Raw genomic sequence first — 26564 nt, 5'->3', positions numbered from 1 at the left:
CAGGGAGAGAGGGTCGGATTCAATAGTGAGGGAATGTTTTTATAGCAGAATGATGGCTTCATTCTTGGCTTATGCTCGAAACGTCGAATTCTCTATTCCTGAGATGCTGCCTAACCTGCTGTGCTTTGACCAGCAACACATTTGCAGCAAGTTTAATGCAGTAAAATTGCAGCTCATTCCACACTTGGTTGTTGAACAAGCTGGTAAACTACAACTGGCTATTATCGGTGTACAGTGGAACCTGAAATCACATATTCAGTCTGATTTTTGTATTTTTCTCTTTACTCAGCTGTTTCAGAAGTGCCGGTTGTTGCACCGAGTGGTGTCGGCCTGGGAAGAAAATGAACGAGTGCAGTAAGTATCCAACCAACCTGAGGGATAGATGGGAGCAGCAGAAATGGCAAGCCATGTCAAAGGAGCAGCATGGCGTTGTCTGCAATGCCCCTTCAATCGAGTCTTGACTCCAGACCTGATCTGTCATATACCTTCTGCCTGTACAACGCACTTGCCTAATGAAACACTGCCGGGGAGTTACTATATGCATTTTGTAGTGTTTACTTTTTTCATCCAGGTAGCATTCTTAATTATTCAGGAGTTGCCAAATCACTCATAGAGTCATAGAGATGTACAGCATGGAAACAGACCCTTCGGTCCAACCCGTCCATGCCGACCAGATATCCCAACCCAATCTAGTCCCACCTGCCAGCACCCGGCCCATGTCCCTCCAAACCCTTCCTATTCATATACCCATCCAAATGCTTTTTAAATGTTGCAATTGTACCAGCTTCCACCACTTCCTCTGGCAGCTCATTCCATACCCGTACCACCCTCTGTGTGAAAAAGTTGCCATTAGGTCCCTTTTGTATCTTTCCCCCTCACCCTAAATATATGCCCTCTACTCCTTAAGGTGTGGTTTTACTATGGGATACAGCAAGAAGGCATGCACAAAGTGTACCTAGGCTGGGACAGGGATCGATCTGGGCTTGGGGATCAGCACTGTTGATGGTGTGCTGAAGCACACACGAGCCACCCAGGTGGCTGAGCTCATCAGCAATTCCTCTGGCCACTTCAGTTCAGCTGTTTTGGAGAGCTGTGACCAGAAAGGTCACTTGTTTCTGGGCTGTCATGTTCTCTCTGCTGTTTCCATGAGGCACACCATAGAGTGGGTGCTGGAATTAGAATCATAGAATACTTGCAGTGTGTAAAGAGGTCATTTGGCCCGTTGAGTTTACATTGACTCTCCAAAGAGCATCGTTCCCCGGCCTCCCAATCCCCGTAGTCCCATACATTGCTATGGCTAACCCACCTAGCCTGCATATCTGTGGACACTAGAGGACAATTTAGCATGGTCATTCCACCTAACCTGCGCATCTTTGGATTCTGGGAGGAAGCCCATGCAGCCGCAGGGAGAATGTGCAGACGCCACACAGACTGTCATCAGAGGCTGGAATCGAACCCGGGTCCCTGGCACTGTGAGGCAGCAGTGCTAACCATTGAGCTATGTTGCTGTCTGCAATTAAAGGAGAGTCCGGATGAAGGCAGCTTTGTCCTTGCCTCTGGCAGAATAAGGAACTGTGTACCTCTCTTACCACACGTTGTGTATGTGATCTCATTATGATTTTCCTGACTGAGTTCCATTAAATCAGTGAAAACTATAGGTCAAATCAGGAACCTGGGGACCTGCTGCATCCAAGGATGCCCTTGCCCTCTAGCCCGTTGACTCAGCACTTTACTTCTATGTTTAAGTTCTCACCCATCCAAAAGGATCAAAAACAAGAGGCACAGATTTACAGTGACTTGCAACAGAAGAAAAGGGATAAAACGTTTTCACACAACCAGTGGTTCGGGTCTGGAAAGCACTGCTTGGATGTATAGTACAGGCAGGTTCAGTTGTGGCATCCAAAGGACGTTGGCCAATAGAAGCAATGTGCAAGAGTACAAGGAAAAGGAGGGCATATGGCATTAAATCATGATGCTCCTTTGGCAAGTTGGTGTAGACCAAATGGCCATCACCCATGCTGTAATACTTCTGTGATTTGGTGTTCCTCCTAGTAACATTAATACCACCCTGATGGAGCCTGTAAATTTATTTGTTTAGAACGCCGTTTGCCTCTTCATCAGCCAGGAAAAGGAATAGCCGTTTTGAGCTTTTGCTTGTTTCCTAGCTTCTGGTCATGGAGCCTGGCAAACGACATGGTCGACCCCTCAGCACAGGAGAGATCTGAGGAATGGAGAAAAGTTAAACTCAACGATGTACTTTCTAGATGTTGAAGTCAAGTAAAACCAGCAGTGAAGATGCAAATTCTGTGAAAAAATAATAATCCATTGCTTTTGCATGTGTTTTGGAAGGAAAGCTAAAAGTAGAGCCTTGGAGAAACATTATCTCAGTCACACCTCAGCATACAGATGGAATCGAGCTTAAACAATGCAAATCTACAAAGCTCTTATTTTTATTAGGTCATTAGTAAAGCAGTGCCTGTTATTTTCAATAACAAAAGCAAAGTATTGAGGCTGCTAGAGATCTGGACTAAAAACAAAGTGCTGGAGAAACTCAGCAGATGTGGCAGATTCTATGGAGAAAGTAGGAGAGTTAATGGTCCAACATGACAACTCTTAGGAGCCTGTTACTTCGAGACCCGTGACAGATGGATAAGCTGTTTTAATCTGAATTTCCACAACCTGTTTGTCTGCTCAGGATTCTTCAGTTATTGCTCCACAAGTTTTCTCTATCCATGCAGTGGTGCAGCATGAGGAGGAGATCTGCTTCTGAGCTTTCAGGCAGTGCTTTTCAGATTGCCCTATCTATCATAGAACCATAAAGAAGTACAGCATGGAAACAGACCCTTCAGTCCAACTTGTCCATGCAGACCCGATATCCTAAATTAATCTAGTCCCATTTGTTAGCACTTGGCTCATATCCCTCCAAACCCTTCCTATTCATTTACCCATCCAGATGTGTTTAAATGTTGTCATTGTACCAACCTCCACCACTTCCTCTGGCAGTTCATTCCATACACGTACCACCCTCTGCATGAAAAAGTTGCCACTTAGATCCCTTTAATGCCTTTCCCCTCTCACCCTAAACTTATGCCCTCTAGGTCTGGACCCCCCCACCCCAGGGGTTTGTCTATATATTCTAACCATGCCCCTCATGATTTTATAAACCTCTATAAGGTCGCCCCTCAGCCTCTGACGCTCCAGGGAAAACAGCCCTAGCCTATTCAACCTTTGCCTATAGTTCAAACCCTCCGACCCTAGCAACATCCTTGTAAATCTTTTCTGAACCCTTTCAAGTTTCACAACATCCTTTCAATATAAAGGAGGCCAGAATTGCATGCAATATTCCAAAAATGGCCTAACCAATGCCCTGTACAGCTGCAATATGACCTTCCAACTCAATGCTCTGACAAATAAAGGAAACCATTCCAAATGCCACCTTCACAATCCTATCTACCTGCGATTCTACTTTCAGGGAACTATGAGCCTGCACTCCAAGGTCTCTTTGTTCAGCAACGCTCCCTTGGACCTTACCATTAAGTGTACAAGTCCTACTCTGATTTGCTTTGCCAAAATGCAGCATCTCACATTTATCTAAATTAAACTCCATCTGCACTCCTCAGCCCATTTGCCCATCTGATCAGGATCCCGTTGTACTCGGAGGTGACCTTAGGGAACACCTCTGTCAGCAGGTAAGTGTCAAGTGTGGAGACCTAAGCTGCTTTCTCCTTTCAGTGTCAAGGAGCAGTGAGAGAAATCGGAGCCATCCCAGCTTGAGATCAGCTACCCCTGGTTTGGACTGACCTTGGATTTTGTGTTCTGTGTGTGTTTGACACTATATACCTTTCCCGCTACAAATTTTTGTTGCTTAATGCAAGTGTTTATGACGTGAGAGTCTGATCTAGTCCAGTGCTAAATGATTCTTTTTAATTTAGGTCGGAAGGTGGCAGGCGGAAAGGCTACATGGGCCATTTAACAAGAATAGCAAACGCCATGGCACAAAATGCAGAAAACGGTCCTAACCACACTTCAATAGCACAGATGATCAAAGGTAACTTGTTACTTAGCCAGTAGGATGTGAAAGACAATGATTCAGTATTGATATCAGACTGTGAATTCATCGTGGTGAATAATACCCACTGTGTGTTTCGTTCAAAAATGTCTTGTGTCAACTAAGTTAGAGTCACTTTTAAAGAATTCCAATTTGAGAGCAACTCTCAATATGCACCCTGGTGTTAACATCCCCTGGAAATATCAGACAGTGATTGTTTCTATCAGACAATGATGTGCTCCTCATGGGCAACATGACCAGTGAAAGGAGACCTTTGGGTATTTGTGATGAGGTGATGTTGGTGTTGGACTGAGCTGGACAAAGTCAGAAGTCACACGACACCAGGTTGTAGTCCCACCAGGTTTATTTGAAATCAGAAGCTTTCAGAGCAGTGCTCCAAGAACTTGTGATTTCAAATAAACCTATTGGACAATAACCTGGTGTCGTGTGACTTTGGATATTTGAGCATTGAATGCTCATGTGGCTGGCAGTGTGGGTGGGTAATGATCTTTGCATTGGTAGAAACTACAAATTGCTCATGATTCTCAAGTGGTTAAATACCACATTGCACAAGGGTGATGTCAGGTATTAATGGCTAATGAGCTTCTTAAGAGAGGACAAATTGAATTGGCTATATTTCCCTGACCCTGAAGCTTGTGACAGATAATGGTGTGCAGAGTTTACACAACGGACTTCTGTCTTTATTCAGAACTGCCAGATGAAGAGAGGGAGCGATGGGACAAGTTTGTTCTGGGATCACTCTCTGAAATGAACAAGAAAAACACTGTTGATCTGGTAAGTTTGCATTGTGACTGAGAGCGACTGGCCAGCCTTCAAGGGCTACTGCCGCTTCTGGCTGACAGTGATCAAGCGTTTCATTTTTGTTTAGGATGCCTTGATGTTCGACAGGAATTGCTCTTCTGTCCCACCTTGCCAACTGGCAGGGAAACAGTGCACCTTCCAGCTTGCACTTGGAGCAGGAGCATAACACAAGCTGGAGGAATAATGTCACTGTACATATGCACATTTTCCATTTATGCAGTTTGCAGCCTTTTGGAGTCATTATTGAATTTCACAACCTCAGAGCCAGACTGCATGTTGTCTGTCCTCCATTCCTCTTACATTAACCTCACCCCCCCCCCCCCCCCCCGACCCCACCACCCACCTCCTTCCTTGTCGTGTTTGTGTCTTGTTTACTTCATTGGCAGCAGAAAGGATCCCTTTTCTTCTTTCCTCACTTTGATGTGCACCCATCCTACATCTCTTTCTCTTTCCCCACAATTAACAACTCTATTGTACTGGGACCTCCACACCATATGTTTCCCTACTTGTCAAAAGTATAATAAAGCACCATTTTTTGTTTCTTTTTGATCTGAAGGAGAGTCCTGTCAGATTAGAAACATTAACATTGCTTCTCTCTGCACACACCTGAGTTTCTCCAGCACTTTGTATCGGGCCAGGAACCCGATACAAATCTTCAGCTGATATTAGAGTGTAACATCGACAGAAATTAATTTTGACCTGCTTTCAGGGCTGAACTAGAGCACGTTGACTATGTTCATCAGAGGGGAAATGAAAGTAGACTTCAGGCATTATAAGTAGATAGCCAGTGAGCTAGAGATGCTGATCATGTGTCTAGAAGCAAGTCACTGGCTCAGTGAGGGCATTGTTGTACTGGCTGTTCTTCTGTCTATTGACTGCGGGGAGCATTGGGAGTGAGAAGAGAGGTTTGAGGAGCGAGGGACCAACAACAGAGCCTTTACCAATAAACATGTGCACACCACCCACTGTGTTAAACAGGCAACATGTCAAGAAATTGCTATGCCTTTTTTTTTAAAAGGTCCAATTTTGCTGTTTTCTATTATAGCTTGGGGGTGTAACATCCCCTCCAATATTGTCAGTACTTCCTTTTAACTTCTGTATCCAGTGGTTAAGGTGTCCTTCTCGCTGAAATTGGGAAAAGCTTGCGATGTTCACTACCTTCTGGAAGTCTCATACTGAGTCATTATGATAGTGTGTTTTTAGAATGATTGACTAATATGCATATATTTTTGAGGTGTCTTATAAAGCTTTGACTTATTGTTTTCTGCAGTAAGCAATAATTAATGTTTGTGGCTCAGGTAAATATGCGGAACCTGCACTCCTCGAGTGACGACGATGAGAATGATCTAAAAGAGTTCAGCTTCCCGCAAGAGGCTGTTCTTCAGCAGGTATGACTAGGAGTAGCATGGAGCGGCCAACTTGATCTTTCTTTCTCATTGTTCTTTTTCTGTGAACTTTACTTACTTTATATGATGCTTTTATATCCTTTATCTCCAGGTCAGAAGAGTGGTTTGAAAAAAAGTGGGGTGATAAGAAAAGTACTTTGTCGTACAAATATGTTGAACTCTGGGTGAATTATTGTCAGCTGTTAACTGACCAATTTCCTGAAACTCTGTCTGTTCTTCAAGATTGTATAAGTGCTACCTAGTGAGGTGTACTTTTTTGGTGGGGAGGTGTTCCAGTTAGCTTAGTTGGTAGACAGCTGGTTGGTGACGCAGAGTGATGCTGATGGCATGAGTTCAGTTCCTGCACTGGCTGAGATTACCATTGAATGATTCTCCTGCTGAACCTCTCCCCTTGCCTGAGGCACGGTGACCCTCAGGTTAAACCAGTTGTGTCTTTCTAATGAGAGACCAGCCCTTTAGTCTGGTAGGTCTCAGGCACCTTTGCGTTTACTGATTGTATAGGTAGCCTCATTATTAAATTTAACACTGTGGAGACCGTTGGGGCAAATTTGGAATTGGTCCTACAGTAATTTCCGTGTAACATTAGCAGCAGGATTTACCATTACTTTCCTCTGTTCTGTCGATCACTTTGGTGATCCCTTATATTTTGGAGTTCAGATTTGTCTCTATGCTTGGCACCTGCCCTTTGCTCTGGTTGATTGATGTGTCGTTTGTGGTATATTTTCAGGCATTCTCAGACTACCAGATCCAGCAAATGACTTCCACCTTCATCGATCAGTTTGGCTTTAACGATGAGGAATTTGCCGAACAGGAGGAAAGTGTGAAGTAAGTTCTGTTCGCTGGTGACGCAACCACTTCCACAAGGGAAACCTGGGTTCAGCATCAAGCAGATTATCACTGGAGAAGGTTAAGTGTGAGCACTGTGGGCTATTGTTAGAAGTATCTTGGAAGCCTAAACCCTCTGAACGACCAAGCCTGGAAGAATGACAGGCAAGCTATAATAGCAAGTTAGGATTTTGAGGATTGGGTCAATTCAGCTTGCTCTACATTCAATAAAATCACACCTTTATCAGGTTGTGATAAACTGCCCCCAAACTTCCAAACTGCTCCCCCAAACACTACTTTTATTTAACCACAAATACAAATGGGGAAAATGCAACAGCTACCACATACTTCAAAGCTCCTCCAGCCTATGAATGCTAGAAATCAGAAATAAAAACAGAAATTGCTGGAAAAACTGGACCCAAAACGTGAAAACTCTGCTTTCTGTCCACAGATGCTTCCAGATCTGTTGAGTTTTTTTCAGCAATTTCGGTTTTTGTTAATTATGCTTTTCACCCTGACAAACATTATAAAGTAACTGGAGTTCTTCTATTAATATAAAAAACATTGAAGACTAATGAATCCCTCACACACAGGAGGGATTTAACAAGGTAAACTGGAAAGAATTGTTCCCAATTACTCATGACATAGCTGCACACTTTACCATGTCATTGTCTGAGTGTTCTTGGTCATTCTTACACCATTATATTATATGGGGTAAGGCGAGGAATTAGGCCTGAAGAGCTACTTCAGATGGTATGGGGATTGAACCTACACAGTTGGGGATATTCTGCACCAAGTCTAGCCAATAGTGACTAGAGGCATCATTTTAAGATGAAAAGGGAGATTGAGAAGATTGTGTGGTGTTACAAGGACATGGAGGACCCTTGTATAGGGGGAATCGCGTTGAGAAGGAAATGGGGAAATATTTTGAAAAAGGAAATTGTGAAAGTAGGATTTGGGCAAAGGGCCGGTCTCTAACCTCTGACCTTGATACATAGTGCACTATTCCTCTATAAGATACTGTGGCTTTCCAAAGGTGCCGATACGGAATCACCAGTGAGGAATTGCCAGCAGTCGCAAGGTTTCACATGCACACGTGCAAATAGGCACATCTCGTTACATGCAGAAGTTGTGTAAAGGAGTAACTTTTACCTGAGTTAACTTGATTTGCAGGGTGAGTAGAGCTATTTCCCCTTTCAAAAGATGAATGTTGACATTTTGCTTCCCATTTAATTAACAGTTCCCCATTTGAGAGGGCAGCTAACATCAGCTTTGTTTTTGACGCCAACAGTGACAGTGTGAGTACAACTTATGCTTTTTACTACTTTGTGATACTGCAAAATTAAGTTGCACCATTCTTTGGCTCAGATAAGCCACACAGACATGCAGGTGAATTGGACTGTTTGTTCCACTGCCATGGAAGAATGACAGAATTTGCAATGAGATCTGCCCCTAATTGTGCTCACCTGACATTTGTACTTCTGTGATTTAACATGGCCTGCATCTCCTAATATTTTATCCCTATGTTTCCGCTGAAGTGTGGTTCTGGAGATGCCAATAACCCTTCTGTCGCTGAGGCAGCTCACCACTCTTTCCCTGTACAGTGGCTGGCACTAAGACCATTCAACCACAGGGGCATGGCAGTCAGGCCAAACGTTTGTATTACTTATGTTTTCCAGTGGCTGTCACTGGGTGGCAATTGCAAACATGAACCAGGGTGATTTATCTCTGATCCTTTTCATCCAAGCGGCCCCCAGGCTAGCTTTGGCAACTCTTGTGTTGCTCTAGCTTTGAGATTAAAACAGAAACATTCTTGGCCTGTGCAGCAACTCGTAGGCGATGGTTTTACATTCTGATTCATCAGCGGAGTAAGCCAGAAATGTTATAATCTCTGAATGGCCTGCACTGAAGATGTGACTCATAGGTTGTGGTACAGTCTTTCGCTTAACAGCAAATCTGCTTGTTTAAAAGAGACCCTGACAGAGGCGGATTTCTGTTTTCAAACTTATCACAGAAACTACAGATGCTCGTTGCTCATCTCTCAATTTAAAGATTAGAATTTCACAATAAGCATGATTTTGAAACTTGAGTGCATGCATAATTTTCTTTCTTCCTTTTCAGCCCAACACAAATCTGTTTGAGGAGTGTTGGAAGGAGCGGATACGGCAGTTTAACGATGATGAAGGCTCAGACGAAGATGACGTTTGGCAAGAAAAGGATCTGCGTTTTGCAACAGATGCACCACGTGCGCCACGGTACGCACTGTTAGAGAGCAGTTTCTTACCCTCTGCTTTCAAGCATGGTACAGTTCCGCCAGCTGCAATTGATAAACTCTCCTAACCCTATTTGTGAACTTAGGTAGCAAGTGGGGAATCTGTAACGTAGCAGTCATGTCATTCAGCAGATAATCCAGCGCTTGGGCCCCTACCCAGGGAACGGGTTCAAATACTACCATGCCAGCTGACAGAATTCAAATTAAATTAATCAGTCATAGAGATGTACAGCATGGAAACAGAGCCTTCAGTCCAACTTTTCCTGCCGACCAGATATTCTAAATTAATCTAGCCCCATTTGCCAATATTTGATCCATATCACACTTGACCCTTCCTATTCATGTACCCATCCAGATGCCTTTTAAATGTTGTAATTGTACCAGCCTACACCACTTCCTCTGTACCATCCTCTGTGTAAAAAAGTTGCCCCTTCGGTCGTATTTAAGTCTTTCCCCTCTCACCTTAAATCTGTGCCCCCTAGTTTTAGACTCTGCCACCCTGGGGAAAAGACCTTGCGTTTTCACAGCTATCTGTGCCTCTCATGATTTGAATCTCTCAGGTCACCCCTAAGTCTCTGACGCTCCAGGTGAAGAAAGTCCCAGCCTATTCAGCCTCTCTCTATAGCTCAAATCCTCCAACCCTGGCCACATTCTTGTAAATCTTTTCTGAACCCTTTCAAGTTTCACAACGTCCTTCCTATAGTAGGGAGAACAGAATTGCACGCAGTGTTTCCAACAGTGGCCTAACCGGTGTTCTATACAGCCTTAACATGACCTCCCATCTCCTTTTACTCAATGTACTGACCAATAAAGGCAAGCATATCAAATGCCACCTTCACTATCCTGTCTACCTGTGACTCTACTTTCAAGGAACTATGAACCTACACCTCAAAGTCTCTTTGTTCAGCAACACTCCCCAGGACCATACCATTAACTGTATAGGTCCTGTCCTGATTTGCCTTTCCAAAATGTAGCACCTCACATTTATCTAAACGGCACGGTGGCACAGTGGTTAGCACTGCTGCCTCACAGCGCCAGGGACCTGGGTTCAATTCCCGCCTCAGGCGACTGACTGTGTGGAGTTTGCACGTTCTCCCCGTGTCTGCGTGGGTTTCCTCCGGGTGCTCCGGTTTCCTCCCACAGTCACAAAGATGTGCGGGTCAGGTGAATTGGCCATGCTAAATTGCCCGTAGTGTTAGGTAAGGGGTATATGTATGGGTGGGTTGCGCTTCGGCGGGTCGGTGTGGACTTGTTGGGCCGAAGGGCCTGTTTCCACACTGTAAGTAATCTAATCTAATCTAAACTCCATATGCCATTTCTCAGCCCATCTGATCAACATCCCATTGTACTTTTGAGGTAACCTTGGTTGGCCACTACACCTCCAATTTTGGTGTCACCTGCGAACTTGCTAACCATACCTCTGATGTTCACATCTGAATCATTTGTATAAATTGATAAACTCAATTGATTTCTATAAAAAGCTGAAATTGAAAAACCAAGGACATGTAACTGTCTTTGACTGCAGTGCCTAAATGACCTTTAGGGAAAGAAATCTGCCATCTTTACCCAATGTGGCCGACATGTGGCGTCAGACCGACATGTGGCGTCAGACCGACATGTGGCGTCAGACCGACATGTGGCGTCAGACCGACATGTGGCGTCAGACCGACATGTGGCGTCAGACCGACATGTGGCGTCAGACCGACATGTGGCGTCAGACCGACAGAAATGTGTTTGACCTGAACTGTCCTCTGAAATGACCCAGCGAGCAATTGGTTCAAGTGCATTTGGAGATGGACAACATATTCTTGCCTAGCCAATTATTCCCAACTCCCATGAGAGAATTTTTTTAAAAAAAAGATTATTTTGCGTTGGACGAGCATCTTGGCTAAGCAAATACTCATTCCTGATCCATTTCTGACGTGGTATTATTAGGAAACTGATTTTTCTTTCTGCACCACAGACACTGCAGAACTGACATCTCTCCTGAGACCACTTAGCCCAGCACAGATAGCAAGCATCTTTGGGCCTGTCTGGTCAGCTTTGTCCTCCCATGCAGAGCTTGAACCACCTGGACAGCTGAGATTCCAAATTTATCAGTGGTTAATCTGTCACTGTTACAACTTGCAACACAGAAGTGGGTTGCACAAACATTACAGCTTAACCTTGTGTGTGTGTGTTGCAGAAGCTCTGGCAGTACAGACAGTGAAGGAAGCAGAGACTCCGAAGAGGAGGATGATGAGGATGGGGGGCAGAGCACCACAAAGCCCACAGAAGAGAAGGCAGACTTGGATCCTCATAAAGGTGGGTGAATGCTGAGGTTTCATCCTGGTTACTCTCAAGGTACTCAAACTATTGTTACCAGTGGCAGCTTCTCATTGTGCTCCTGGGTCAGAGGCTTTGTTGTGGAAGTTACAGCTGGTGCAAGGAAACCATTGCAAGTTAGAAAGTCATTACTGATTTTGTTGATCACTTTCGGCCATTGATGTAAAGAAATAAATGAGCAAGACTGAGTGATTTCTTTTCTGTAGGAAATATTCTACTGAAGCAATGAGGGATGGTGGGACACTTCCAGCCAGTTTAGACATTTCTTCATTGAACGGAAGTTGTCCCGTCCTGCCAGAACGGTTGTGCATTCTGCTTAATGTTTTTGCACCTCTCCAGATAAGGAGTGTTTATGTAGTGAATGGAATCCTTTCGTTTCAAGGGGCCTAATGTCTGCTTCAAAATCTCCCAGAGCAGGTAGAAATAAAAAAAGTGCAGAATTGATTTATAGATTGTTGTGGTTTATTTCTTTAAATAAACCACAACAATCCCTTGGTACTTAAAGGGTATGAAATATGTGTGGACTAACCAAACTTTGATATACATTGATCATAACCTCTTAAGTACAGTTGTCTGTCATATAGCACTCCTGATGTCTGTCTTATTTTAAAAACAAGACACTGAACTACAAGAAAACCTTTAGTCAGTGTTATGTTGCCGATGTCATTTTTGGAACATAATTTATTCAAAAATCTTCTTCCAATTTCTTAAAATCTTAATTTCCTTTGCATACCGACTATGAATAACACCTTCAACTTCACTTCGTCTTGCCAATAGCTGCTGTCCGTTCACCACAGCTCCTGGCTAGCCTGCCTCACTGACCATCCGGTCACCACAGCTGCTGGTTAGCCTGCCTCACTGACCATCCGGTCACCACAGCTCCTGGCTAACCTGCCTCACTGACCATCCGGTCACCACAGCTCCTGGCTAGCCTGCCTCACTGACCATCCGGTCACCACAGCTCCTGGCTAGCCTGCCTCACTGACCATCCGGTCACCACAGCTCCTGGCTAGCCTGCCTCACTGACCATCCGTTCACCACAGCTCCTGGCTAGCCTGCCTCACTGACCATCCGATCACCACAGCTGCTGGTTAGCCTGCCTCACTGACCATCCGTTCACCACAGCTCCTGGCTAGCCTGCCTCACTGACCATCCGATCACCACAGCTCCTGGCTAGCCTGCCTCACTGACCATCCGGTCACCACAGCTCCTGGCTAGCCTGCCTCACTGACCATCCGTTCACCACAGCTCCTGGCTAGCCTGCCTAACTGACCATCCGGTCACCACAGCTCCTGGCTAGCCTGCCTCACTGACCATCCGTTCACCACAGCTCCTGGCTAGCCTGCCTAACTGACCATCCGGTCACCACCGCTCTTGGCTAGCCTGCCTAACTGACCATCCGGTCACCACAGCTCCTGGCTAGCCTGCCTCACTGACCATCCGTTCACCACAGCTCCTGGCTAGCCTGCCTCACTGACCATCCGTTCACCACAGCTCCTGGCTAGCCTGCCTCACTGACCATCCGGTCACCACCGCTCTTGGCTAGCCTGCCTCACTGACCATCCGGTCACCACAGCTCCTGGCTAGCCTGCCTCACTGACCATCCGGTCACCACAGCTCCTGGCTAGCCTGCCTCACTGACCATCCGGTCACCACCGCTCCTGGCTAGCCTGCCTCACTGACCGTCCGGTCACCACCGCTCTTGGCTAGCCTGCCTCACTGACCATCCGGTCACCACCGCTCCTGGCTAGCCTGCCTCACTGACCATCCGTTCACCACAGCTCCTGGCTAGCCTGCCTCACTGACCATCCGGTCACCACCGCTCCTGGCTAGCCTGCCTCACTGACCATCCGGTCACCACAGCTCCTGGCTAGCCTGCCTCACTGACCATCCGGTCACCACCGCTCCTGGCTAGCCTGCCTCACTGACCATCCGGTCACCACAGCTCCTGGCTAGCCTGCCTCACTGACCATTCTGCTCGCTGATTCACTTTGCCAGGCCTTACACTTATCCCTTGTCTCTTTGACCTTCCTGTATGCTCAACACCCCCCCACCCCCCCCTCAATTAACTTAACCGCCCTGGGGATGGAAGAGGCTAGCAGGTGGGAGGGATTGGGAAGGGAAAAGGCGAACAGGACATTCTGTGCAAGCCACAGGGAAGACAAGTAAGGATCTTATAATTAATGTTGGTGATCGAAGTTGACATTTCAATGCCATTGGAGAGAGAGCTATGTAATTCGAACAGACCATTTACTAGAACCAGAACTGACGCCAGTGTGCCCTTGACTGGTTTGGGCATGCACACGTGCTCTTTAAATTAGATTCTTGACAAAGTCCAAGTTCTTACACAAGTGTGCAATTATGTATGTAATTCATGAACCAATTGTGTATATACTGTAGGTGTGTATTCATGCGTTTCTTTAATTTAAGTATTATGCATATATTGGGAAGTTCTGTGATGCCATTTTGGGGTGATGTGCTATATGACAGACAACTGTACTTAAGAGGTTATGATCAATGTATATCAAAGTTTGGTTAGTTCACACATATTTCATACCCTTAAGTACCAAGATATCCTTTAAAGAAATAAATCACAACAATCTATAAATCAATTCTGCACTTTTTTATTTTTACCTGCTCTGGGAGATTTTGAAGCAGACATTAGACCCCTTGAAAGGATTCCATTCACTACATAAACATTCCCTATCTGGAGAGGTGCAAAAACATTAACCAGAATGCACAACCGTTCTGGCAAGATGGGCTTGAGACTGTTAATCTACCTTTGCTACTGGGAATGAGGAATTGAATCTGGAAAATTCTGGCTCAGTCAGACGATGATTTTCATTGAAGAATCTGTTTTTAATATAATTCTTACTGTTCCCTATTAATGCAGTAGTATGTTATTATGTGTAAAATTTTTTGAGATGTGCAATGTTCACAAAAAGCACAATATGAATATACTTCCTTTTTATAGAAGTTTTAATTTGACTTTCAGAAGCTGGTTGGACAGCGAACTTTGATGCTGTGCCTATGGCAAATACAGATGCCAGTCAGAGTGTTGCAGATGCTGGATTTAGTGCGTGGGACAACACTGAGCCAGCTACGTCACCACCCCCGATAGAAGGATGGGCAGTGTTTGCCAGTTTTGCCTCCCAAGCAGGGTAGGAAATACAACTACCAGAATAAACTATTATTTCCTCTTAACAAAGGAAGGGAACTGCAGATGCTGGAAATCTGAAACAAAAACGGAAATTGCTGGAGAAACTCAGTGGGTCTGGTAGCATTCTCTCTGATATATCACCTACACCCCCTACTTTGCCTACCTATCGCATTCCCAGCTACCTTCCGCCCCCCGCCCCCTCTCATTTATCTCTCAGCACCCTTGAGCCATCCCCTAATTCCTGATGAAAGGCTTATGCCTTGAAACGTCGATTCTCCTGCTCCTCGGATGCTGCCTGACTGGCTGTGCTTTTCCAGCACCACACTCTTCGACTCATGAAGAGAAAGCACAGTCTACATTTCAGGTCCAGTGCGAGGGTTTATTAATTCTCATTCAGTTCGTCCGTGGAAGGACTGACTGATTCATGCTAAGGCAGGTTTAGGGTTAGTAACTCTTGTATTAATGATCTTTCATTGTCTACCTGGTGTCTTGTATACTCTTTGAAGAAATTTAAAACCAGATAAACAAGTTAGCAAATTAACAGTTCCTTAAAAGATCACCCAAGTTATTTAACGTATAAGTCTACATCGCACTGATACCATCGTCTGGTACAACAGTTCCACATTCTGCTCTCCCCCAGTGTCTTCCCTTTTCTGTTCCCAACTGGATAAAAACTGAATGCATCATTTCACTTTACCTTTCACCCCATCAGCTGCTAAGGTGAGCACAGATTGGCAATCTTGCCCTGTCCTGTAGCAGGAATGTCTCATTTTTTACTCCTCCCCTCTAATCGTTCTGCCAATCACCTTAAGTCAATCTTTATGCCTTTAGCCGAGTCCCCGAATACAAACCTTTCTCATGAATGACAGTGTGGTACAGTGCATTGCACAGGAATTGAGCAGGATTTCCGATCACCCATCTTCTCCATTATCAAGATGGCTGACTTCCATCTGTACCCTGCTAATTCCTGCGTTTGTACTTTTGGTATCTCTCTATTCAAGTACTCCCAATATTTCCTGGGCTGACTCCCATCATCCACTCTCCATAAACTTGAGCTCATCCAAACCTCTGCTTGTGGTTCACCTCAAGTTGCCCCTTTTACCCATCATGCCTGTGGTCTCTAAACCTATCTTGGCTCCTGACCCACCAAACTTTCAACAGTCTAATATTGTCCCTGCTGTCTTGGATTTGCACATGTCCATTTTAGTGAGGGTGAAGGGGGGTGGGGGGGCCTACCCTTGGCATGTTGCCTGGTATATGCCTGTCTTTAGCGTGAGGTGGGGGTGGGTAGGGGCAAATGATGTATGGGCAAAAAGGAGGAAAAGATCCTTCAAGATGAGTCTCGAATTAACTGCCTGGCTTGGATCTGGGCTTGAGACCCTGCTGTTTTTGAGCTAATTGTGCCATTACCTTGTGATAGCTCAGGGCTGTGTTCACTGTCTCTGAAGAAGGAATAACAGCCTAATAAAACAGCACTGGAAGCCCCAAGAACAATTTTGAGGCGAATTGGCAGCAGTCATCCCCAGCCGAGCTTCAGTTAATCAGAATATTATTTCTTTCAGGCCCTCTGGACGTTTGCGAACAAACTCTCCCGTATCTATGGAAACAAATTCTGCTCCTATGGATGAGCTCCAGAGTAGTGGTGATGGACACAGCAAAACAGCAGTTGAAACAAGTGAGTTTTGTACAGAGATCTTCTGTGCTGTGAGATTGACGATTGCAGATTAATCTAGAATTCTAATAAACGGATTAGGATCTTTAATCATTGTGGATAGAATTTCAATTGAACAAGTTCCTCTTCCTATGGTATGTTAGATTCCAGTGTTCACATTTTCATTTGGTTATCTTCAATACAACAGCAACTGACCACACTTCCTCGGAACATGTCGGATGTCAAGTAGAAATGGTGTGAGGTGGCCATTCAGACCCTCAAACCTGTTCCTTTGTTCATTTAAATCATGGCTGAACTATGTCTTCCACTTGCCCAGCTGGATTCTACAACCCTTGCCCAGCAACCGGTTTCAAAAATTTTACATGACCCCATAGTCCTCACCAGTTCTTCTGTGAGGAAAAGACTTCCAATGGATCTTGTATGAAGAAGCTCTTCTTGATCAGCCTAGTCTCATATTAAGGTGATGCCGGCCCTTGTTCTGAGTTTTGCTCCGAAAGGAACTTGTTTCCCTGTGTTTACGCCATCAACTTTTTGTACAGCTCAAATAGGTCGTCCAACATCAGGAAATACAATCATTTTTAAAGTTTCTTTGATGAAGCAAGGTCATTGGGGACATTTAAGAGACTACTGGACATGCATATGGTCACAGAAATTTGAGGGTGCATATATGAGGATCAGTGGTCGGCACAACATTGTGGGCTGAAGGGCCTGTTCTGTGCTGTACTGTTCTATGTTCTAGATATGGATGTTACAGGCAGGGCCCTTTTTTCTTTGTCCACCCCTAATTGCCCTTGGGAAGGTAATGCTTACGCAGGCAGTCCTAACATAACCATTTTAGCCCAGTTTGTGCAGTTACATTTTACTTTCTTTACAAACTTGTTTGTGTTGCCAAGTCCGTTGCCAAATGCTCATTCCTTTGACTGAACTATTAATTGTCCTTGGCCACACGTCTATGGGTGTTTCTGTGCCTTAAGTCAGAAATATTCTTATTTAATTTCCGCAGTGGGTTCCTTAAACTGCTATGAGAGCCTCTGAGTGTCAGTGTGGTAAAAATGATGTTTTTGTTCTGCTTTAATTGTCTTAACTTTCCTGCCTTGAGGCAGTAGCTTTAAAAATGTGCTACTGATTGCTGTGCATGAGATAATGTAACAAATAGTTGACTGCTTGTGCTAAAGTATGCAAATACCAGCTCAGGATTGGGTGGTGCTTTGTGTATTTTACTCACAGCCTAAAAAAACATATAATACAGTACAATTGTACACAATTTAAATACTCCACCTGTAGGCAGTGGGGCTCTTCCAGTGCCAGTCCATACTCTCCTATAGGTCGTCTAACTGTGACAACTCCTGGCATTATTCCACTCTGATCTTTGCATCACAATCTCTCAGGTTCTTTTAACCTATCCTTTCTTTATCTGTCTTTCCCAACACAAGTAAGCTTATATTCAAATGTTACTCTCTTTGCCAAAGGGTTTTTTTTTGATGTCTGCATCTCTGGTTGGGCCAGCATTTGTTACTCATCCCTAATTGCGCTGGTGGTGGTGAACCACCTTCTGAGATCTGTTGCAGTCCGTCTGGGATAGGTACACTCTCAGTAATGTTAGGATGGGCGTTGCAGGATTTTGATCAGACACATTAGTCTAGTTGCCTAACAGCTTGGTGCACGGCTGGGAGAAGAACTTTTTTTCAATAGAGGTGAGAGTCACTAACTAGGCCAGCATTTATTGCCTATCTGTAATTGCCCAGAGGGCAGTTAAGACTCAACCATATTGAATCCTGAGTCATATATCAGCTAGACCAAGTAAGGGTGGCAGTTCCCTTTGCTGAAGGGCATTAGTGAACCAGATAGCTTTTTCCAACAACGTTTCCATGATCATTAGATTTCCAGATTTCCTTTTTAATCCAAATTCCACCATCTGTCATGGGCTCCCACAGCATCACCTGGGTCTCTGGATTAACAGTCTAACGATAATACCATAGGCCATTGCTTCCTCTTGTCAGTTCCCCTGTGTCAGCTGCTCTTAGTCCTTCTAGGTGATAGAGGTCACAGTTTTGAAGTTTCTGTTGAAGCAGCTTTGGTGGTTTGTTGAAGTGCATCTTACAGATAGTAGATATTGCTGTTACTAAATATATATTGATGGTGTATGAAATTGAGCGAGTTGCTTTTGCCTGGAATTTATAATCATGAAAACAGAGAGCTGAAGCTATAGAGGTTTGAGAATGATATTGAAGCGTACAGGCGAGATGCTGTCATGCACCAAGTAAGCTCTGTTTTACATGTGAAAATTTCAAAGTATTCTGCTTGGGCATGTATTCAGATCTTGCGTACAACAAGAGATATAATTTATATATGCCTAGGACTAGTAGGGTGAGACCTAGATATGGAGTGATATTTATACATGGATTACGTAGTTATTTGCAGCATTGTTTTATTCCAAAACAAGAAGTAGTGGCACAATTTTCTAGCTTTTGCCTGGGGATGACGAAATTAAGATACAATTAAAAGTAATAAAGCAATTACGTCTTGTGCTCCAATCTCGCACAGCTTCTTCCACAGTCGTTTAATTAGATCACTGTGGAAATCAAATCAAAACACTGAGTTGATTTGCCAACTCTCAGCGCTGTTAGCAGCCAAGTCCGCCTCTTCTGCCTTTTCAGATGATGAACTGTTCTTGTCGGCAAAGCAGAACAAGGCAGTAGTTTCTCTGCAAACCTTTTAACTCTTGAGACAATTTTGTACATTTTTCTTCTACTGTTTCCAAGTTGAGCATTTCTGAAGAGTAGGGTTAGTTGCAGCCCTTCACCTCGGGCTCAGCTTCAAACTGAGTACAAACGCCGACCACCTTATTAACATCTTTGTTCAAAGGGGGTTTGATTTGGTCTGAGTTGCTCCCTTTCTTTACAGAACCTTCAGACTTTCACAAACCAAATTTGTTGTCACTTCCATGCCTTACCTCAGCCCCTCTAATCTTTGGCATTTATGCAGAACAAGCAAGACTGTGGAATTAAGGACACAGACAATAGCCATGGTCAGGCTACCCCTTCCTAATTCTTCTTCTTGTCCTGTTTATGGGTTTTGATATTTCATGTACCTTTCTCCATTTTAAAAAAAAGAAAATGTATATGTGATGACTGCTGGTGTCGGAGATTATTTGCTCTTTGGCGTTGTCTTGTTTTAAAACCTAGTTCCAATTCTGCAGCTATGACTGGGTCTCCATCTGTGTTCATAGTCATAGAGTCATAGAGATGTACAGCACCGAAATAGACCCTTCAGTCCAACTCGTCCATACCAACCAGATATCCCAACCCAATCTAGTCCTACCTGCCAGCACCCGGCCCATATCCCTCTTAAACCCTTCCCATTCGTATATGCATCCAGATGCCTTTTAAATGTTGCAATTTTACGAGCCTCCACCACTTCCTCTGGCAGCTCATTCCACGTACCACCCTCTGCGTGAAAACTTTGCTCCTTACGTCCCTTTTATATCTTTTCCCTCTCACCCTAAACCTATGCCCTCTAGTTCTGGACACCCCCACCCCAGGGAAAAGATCTTGTCTATTTACCCTATCCATACCCCTCATAATTTTATCAACCTCTGTAAGGTCACCCCTCAGCCTCTGAATTTCCAGGGAAAACAGCCCCAGCCTGTTCAACCTCCCTATAGCTCAAATCCTCCAACCGTGGCAACATCCTTCTAAATCTTTTCTGAACCCTTTCAAGCTTCACAACATCCTTCTGATAGGGAGGAGACCAGAATTGCACACAGTATTCCAAAAGTGGCCTAACCAACGTCCTGTACAGCCGCAACATGACCTCCTAACTCCTGTACTCAATACTCTGACCAATAAAGGAATGCATGCCAATCGCCACCTTCACTATCCTATCTACCTGTGACTTTACTTTCAAGGAGCTATGAACCTGCACTCCAAGGTGTCTTTGTTCAGCAATACCCCTGGGGACCTTACCATTAAGTGTATAAGTCCTGCTAAGATTTGCTTTCCCAAAATGCAGTACCTTGCATTCATCTAAATTAAATTCCATCTGCCACTCCCATTGGCCCATCTGATTAAGATCCCGTTGTAATCCGAGGTAACCTTCTTCGTTGTCCACTACACCTCCAATTTTGGTGTCATCTGCAAAGTTACTAACTATACGTCTTATGCTCACATCCAAATCACTTATATAAGTGATGAAAATTAGTGAGCCCAGCACCGATCCTTGTGGCGCTCCACTGGTCACAGGCCTCCAGTCTGGAAAAACAACCCTCCACCACCACTTTCTGTCTTCTATCTTTGAGCCAGTTCTGTATCCAAATGGCTAGTTCTCCCTGTATTCCATGAGATCTAACCTTGCTAACCAGTCTGCCATGGGGATCCTTGTTGAATACCTTAAGTCAGGTTCCAAGAGATTGATTGTGTTGGGGGACTCTCGAGTCCAAGGCACAGACAGACGTTTCTGTGGCCAGCAGCGAAAAATCAGAATGATATGTTGCCTCCCTGGTGCCAGGATCAAGGATGTCTCCGAGAGGGTGCAGAATGTTCTCAAGGAGGAGAGGGCCCAGCAGGAGGTCATTGTACACATTGGAACCAATGACATAGGAAGGGAAAAGATTGAGATTCTGAAGGGGGACTATAGAGAGTTAGGCAGGAATTTAAAAAAGGAGGTCCTTGAGAGTAATAATATCTGGATTACTCCTTATGCTACGAGCTAGTAAGGGTAGAAATAGGAGGATAAAGCAGATGAATTCATGGCTGAGGAGCTGGTGTATGGGAGAAGGATTCACTTTTTGGATCATTGGAATCTCTTCTGGGATAGAGGTGTCCTGTACAAGAAGGATGGATTGCACTTGATTTGGAAGGGGACTAATATACTGGCAGAGAGATTTGCTAAAGCTGCTTGGGAGGATTTAAACTAGTAAGGTGGGGGGAGGGGGATGGAACCCAGAGAGATAGTGAGGAAAGAAATCAATCTGAGACTGGTACAGGTGAGAAAAGAAGTGAGCCAAACAGTCAGGGCAGGCAGGGACAGAGCAGAGAACAAGGTAGGATTGATAAATTAAACATTTGTTTCATTACAAGACATCTAACAGGGAAGGCAGATGAACTCAGGGCATGGTTAGCATCATGGGAATGAAATAGCAATTTCATAAACATGGCTCAGGGATTGACAGGACTAACAGCTTAATGTTCCAGGATACAAATGCTACAGGAAGGATAGAAAGGGAGGCAAGAGTGGAGGGGGAATGGTGTTTTTGATCAGGGATAGTTTTACAGCTGTACTTAGGGAGGATATTTCGGGAAATACATCCAGGGAAGTTATTTGGGTTGAACTGAGAAATAAGAAAGTGATGATTACCTTATTGGGATTGTGTTATAGACCCCCTAATAGTCAGAGGGAATTTGAAAAACAAATTTGTAAAGAGATCTCAGCTATCTGTAAGAATAATAGGGTGGTTATGGTAGGGGATTTTAACTTTGCAAACATAAAGGGTTTAGGTGCAGAGGAATTTGTTAAGCATGTACAAGAAAAGCTTTCTGATTCAGTATGTGGATATACCTCCTAGAGAAAGTGCAAAACTTAACCTATTTTTGGGAAATAAGGTAGGGCAAGTGACTGAGGTGTCAGTGGGGGAGCACTTTGTGGCCAGTGACCATAATTCTATTAGTTTTAAAATAGTGATGGAAAAGGATAGACCAGATCTAAAAGTTGAAGTTCTAAATGGGGGGGCTAATTTTGATGGTATTAGGCTAGAACTTTCAAATACCGATTGGGGGCAGATGTTCGCAGGTAAAGGGACGGCTAGAAAATGGGAAGCCTTCAGAAATGAGATACCGAGAGTCCAGAGGCAGTTTATTCTTGTTAGGGTGAAAGGAAAGGCTGATAGATACGGGGAATGCTGGATGACTAAAGAAATTGAGATTTTGGTTAAGAAAAAGAAGGAAGCATATGTCAGGTACAGACAGGATAGATCGAGTGAGTCCTTAGAAGGGTATAAAGGCAGTAGGAGTGTATTTAAGAGGGAAATCAGGAAGGCAAAAAGGGACCACAAGAGAGCTTTGGTAAATAGGGTTAAGGAGAATCCAAAGGGATTTTACAAATAATTTAGGACAAAATGGTAACTAGGGAGAGAATAGGGCCCCTCAAAGATCAACAAGGTGGTCTTTGTGTGAAGCCGTAGGAGATGGGGAGAAACTAAACGAGTATTTTGCATCAGTGTTTGCTGTGGAAAAGGACACGAAAGATATAGACTGTAGGGAAATAGATGGTGACGTCTTGAAAAATGTCCATATTACAGAGGACGTCTTGAAACACATCAAAGTGGATAAATCCCCAGGACCTGATCAGGTGTACCCTAGAACTCTTTGGGAAGCTAGGGAAGTGATTGCTGGGCCTTTTGCTGAGATATTTGTATTATCGATAGTCATAGGTGAGGTGCAGGAAGACTGGAGGTTGACAAACGTGGTGCCACTGTTTAAGAAGAGCGGTAAAGACAAGCCAGGGAACTATAGACCAGTGAGCCTGATGTCAGTGATGGGCAAGTTGTTGGAGGGAATCCTGAGGGACAGGATGTACATGTATTTGGAAAGACAAGGACTGATTCGGGATAGTCAACATGGCTTTGTGCATGGGAAATCATGTCTCACAAACTTGATTGAGTTTTTTGAAGAAGTAGCAAAGAGGATTGATGAGAGCGGAGCGGTAGGCGTGATCTATATGGACTTCTGGGGGGGACAAATGTGGAGGAACACCTTTACAACTATGTCATATGTATTAAGATTTAGAAACATTATTCCCTGGGACATAAGAACAAATACAAAGGATGAATAATGTGCCTTGAAGTCTTAACAGGATTAAATATTCTGACTCTTAAAAGCAGAGCTCTGTTTTTTGGTCAGTTTCATAGCAAGGTCTTTTGACCAGTGAGATGAGATTGGTTGGAGTGATTGTAGATTTTTTTAACCCTCAACGTCCTAGGTTAGGAAATTGGTAAATCTACCATTGTCCCTGTTCTTGCCTTGTATCTACTTACTCCCACTTGAATGTGCATTTGTGTAGCAGAATTGTCACAGTGCAGGTGGAGTTGGTACTGGCTCTCCTAATTTCCCTTGGCGCCATTCTCCTCCCTTCTCTCTGTGACCTTGCACGTGTATTTCTTTTCAGACAGCAGTCTGATTCCTTTTTGAATGCACCAATTGACCCAACCTCTGCCGCACTACCACAAAGTGCATTCCAGACCTTAACCACTCGTGTGAGAAAAAGCTTATTGTCACGTCACTTTTGCTTCTTTTGCTGATTATTTTAAGGTTGTGCTATCTCGTTCTCCTTTTGAGTAGGAGCAAGTGTTTCCCAGTTTGATCTTGTCCTCATCCCTCAATGATCTCGTCTGTGGACTCTGATGAGGAAACTGGGTTCAACAGTTAAACATTGCACTATCAAGTAACATTGTTAGTACATGCTGCTAGGTACTCAAATAAAAATGGCTGAATTATGCTGGGGAGCGTGTTCCTAAGACCTAGCGCTAGCAAACCAATGGTGATGCAGAGAAAATTGGAGAGTAGGTGAAAAAGAGATACACAATGTCCAGCATTAGTAAAAATCCATTTCTTCAATGGCTTTGCAGAGGCTCCAGTTGCACCAAGCAGCGAAGAGAGCGAAAAGGTGCCAGATGCCAATGCAAAGACGCATACAACATCGCATGTGGGTACAGAGAAAGCTGATATGGTGGACAATGTGATGGTTCTGAATGGCTCCATGCCCGAAGCTGTCCGTCCCTCTGACGTGAAAAGTCCGGAAGTTAAAACACGCACAAGGTATTTATCAAAGATGTTGTGTCTGAGTGGTTGTTACGAAGAAGTTGAGCAGTGGGTTTGTCTTGATTGTAATCTGCTGATCACAAGGCAGCCTTTGCTCATGTTTAGCAAGGTTGAACAGTTAATTGATGCCATCAGAGCATGTTGGATTTGGTTCCAGAGTTGTAACCGATCGACAGAACTAACCCTGGCACCATCTCAAATGTTTGTCAATGCCATTACAGCCTGAGGTCATTCACACTTTTAGTTGCAAGAGCCAGTTCAAACTTTTTGGGGCTGTGGCTGGTGAGTGGAGTTATAAATGGAAGCTGTATTTTGAGGAGGCAGTGTGATGAGGTGTTTGACATTTTGATGAGTTGAACTGCAGAATGATAGAGTGTACGCTCAGCTATCCAGAGCCAGTGTTGCTATGGGGCATTCAGTGCATCTGCTGGAAAACGAGGATGTTAGAGTGTAGTCCAGTTACCTGGTAGCTGTTACTCTGCATCTGTCTTAAAAGTCAATGTAGAGTTACATCTTTTTAATTAAAAACCTGCAAGAAACTGCCATGTAAAAGCAAGGCATTCATAATACAAGTCGAAAGTGAAGACTGCAGATGCTGGAGATCAGAGTCGAGACTATTGTCCTGGAAAAGCACGACAAGTCAGGGCAGCATCTGAGGAGCAGGAGAATCGACATTTCGGGCATAAGCCCTTTATTAGAAATGAGCTCATTCCTGCTGAAGGACTTATGCCTGAAACATTGACTCTCCTCCTCGGATACTGCCTGACCTGCCGTGCTTTTCCAGCATCACACTCTCGACTTCATAATACAAATCTGGAAGGTACTTAATTTTTCTCACATCTGTGACAGATTCACACCTTGTCTTTTGATTGCATTCTTAAGGGGCTTCCAGGCAGAATATTCAAAATATTTGTCCTTGCATGTGTGGTGCACGGAAATGAATTAGTCATTTGACCTCTGTGTTGGGGATTGATCAGATGGTCACTGTATTCTGAGAGTTACAATGTGGTGTGATGGGATAGGGATTCGTTGGTATAATCCCCTTGCTGGGACCTGGTGCTAAGACCCTAGAAATTCAACAACAAAAAATAAACACAGCCAGAAACAAAATAAAACTCAACATACTGATAAGCAACTCAAAGTTAGTTCAAACCAATACCCTGATCATTGCAGTCAGGATTCACACCGTAGTATTTGTGAATGTATATGTAAAACTAGCACTGGTTCTGATAGCATTTGAAAGGGAAATGCTGTGGTTGAAGGCAGGGCTTCAATCCATTTGTGGGGGTGGGGGAGCGGAGTGAATACATGTTCACAACCACTAGACACCCCAAGGCACTTTGCAGCCTAATAACTATTATTCAAAGTGTAGTCACTGTAATGTTGGAACCACTGCAGCCACTTTGTACATACTGTATTCCCACTTGCAGCAATGTGACAATGACCAGTTAATCTATCTTTCATTTTCTATTTCTTTCATTCATGGAATTTGGGTGTCTTTGGCTAACCAAACATTTATTAATTGCCCTTGAGAGGGTGGTGGTGAGCATGTGCTAGAGGTACACCCAATCTTGCTGGTAGAGGGGCAATTCACGGATTTTGACCCATTGGGAGCCAGAGGAGAACTTGCATGTGGTTGCAGCTGTTGAGCTTGACATTTTACTCTGCGCCTTGTGTTGCTGGTGGAGGGAGTGAATGTTTAAGGTGCTCGATGTGATGCTGAATATTGTTGGGTCTCTCGCTTATCCAGACGAGTGGGGAATATTCTCTAGCACTCCTGGTTTTGCCTTGTAGATGGTGACATAGGCGAAAGCGAGGACTGCAGATGCTGGAGATCAGAGTCTAGATTAGAGTGGTGCTGGAAACACACAGCAGGTCAAGCAGCCTTCAGGAAAATCGACGTTTTGGGCAGGATCCCTTCATCAGGAATGGTGGACAGGAACTGCATATCTTGTTTCCAAGTTCATAACCTCTGATCTGCTGTTGTGGGCACTACCTATGTTCTTTTGTTGATTGAAGAAATAATTTTATACCAGAACGTCAGGAAAATCTACTCGATTGTTCAAAATAGCACCACCGAATGTTTTACATCCACTCTGGGGCCTCAGGAATGCAAACTTTCCTTTCCTTTTGAGTTTTGGCAGTGCTAATGTTTTTTCCATTGATAAAATTAACATTTAATGAACTTTGCTTTCTACAAGGGATTGGAGAGATGCTACA

At 44.2% G+C, this 26564-nt stretch overlaps 1 protein-coding gene across 1 annotated transcript in view; it reads left to right on the top strand.

Moving 5' to 3' along the window:
* LOC132831473 (serine/threonine-protein phosphatase 6 regulatory subunit 3-like) overlaps nt 1-26564 on the top strand; it is a 92971-nt gene that overhangs the window by 55598 nt on the left and 10809 nt on the right. The window contains exons 11-21 of the mRNA XM_060849636.1: nt 290-354; nt 3933-4048; nt 4758-4843; nt 6169-6258; nt 7004-7101; nt 8342-8399; nt 9223-9356; nt 11559-11677; nt 14694-14859; nt 16421-16533; nt 24152-24341. Of these exons, the coding sequence (XP_060705619.1) occupies nt 290-354; nt 3933-4048; nt 4758-4843; nt 6169-6258; nt 7004-7101; nt 8342-8399; nt 9223-9356; nt 11559-11677; nt 14694-14859; nt 16421-16533; nt 24152-24341 (1235 nt within the window). The remainder of the gene's footprint in view (nt 1-289; nt 355-3932; nt 4049-4757; nt 4844-6168; nt 6259-7003; nt 7102-8341; nt 8400-9222; nt 9357-11558; nt 11678-14693; nt 14860-16420; nt 16534-24151; nt 24342-26564) is intronic.

Source organism: Hemiscyllium ocellatum, chromosome 33, assembly GCF_020745735.1.
Source record: "Hemiscyllium ocellatum isolate sHemOce1 chromosome 33, sHemOce1.pat.X.cur, whole genome shotgun sequence".
NCBI lineage: Eukaryota > Metazoa > Chordata > Chondrichthyes > Orectolobiformes > Hemiscylliidae > Hemiscyllium > Hemiscyllium ocellatum.
Note: the sequence above shows the minus strand (reverse complement) of the source record. Positions and strands in the feature narration are given on the sequence as shown.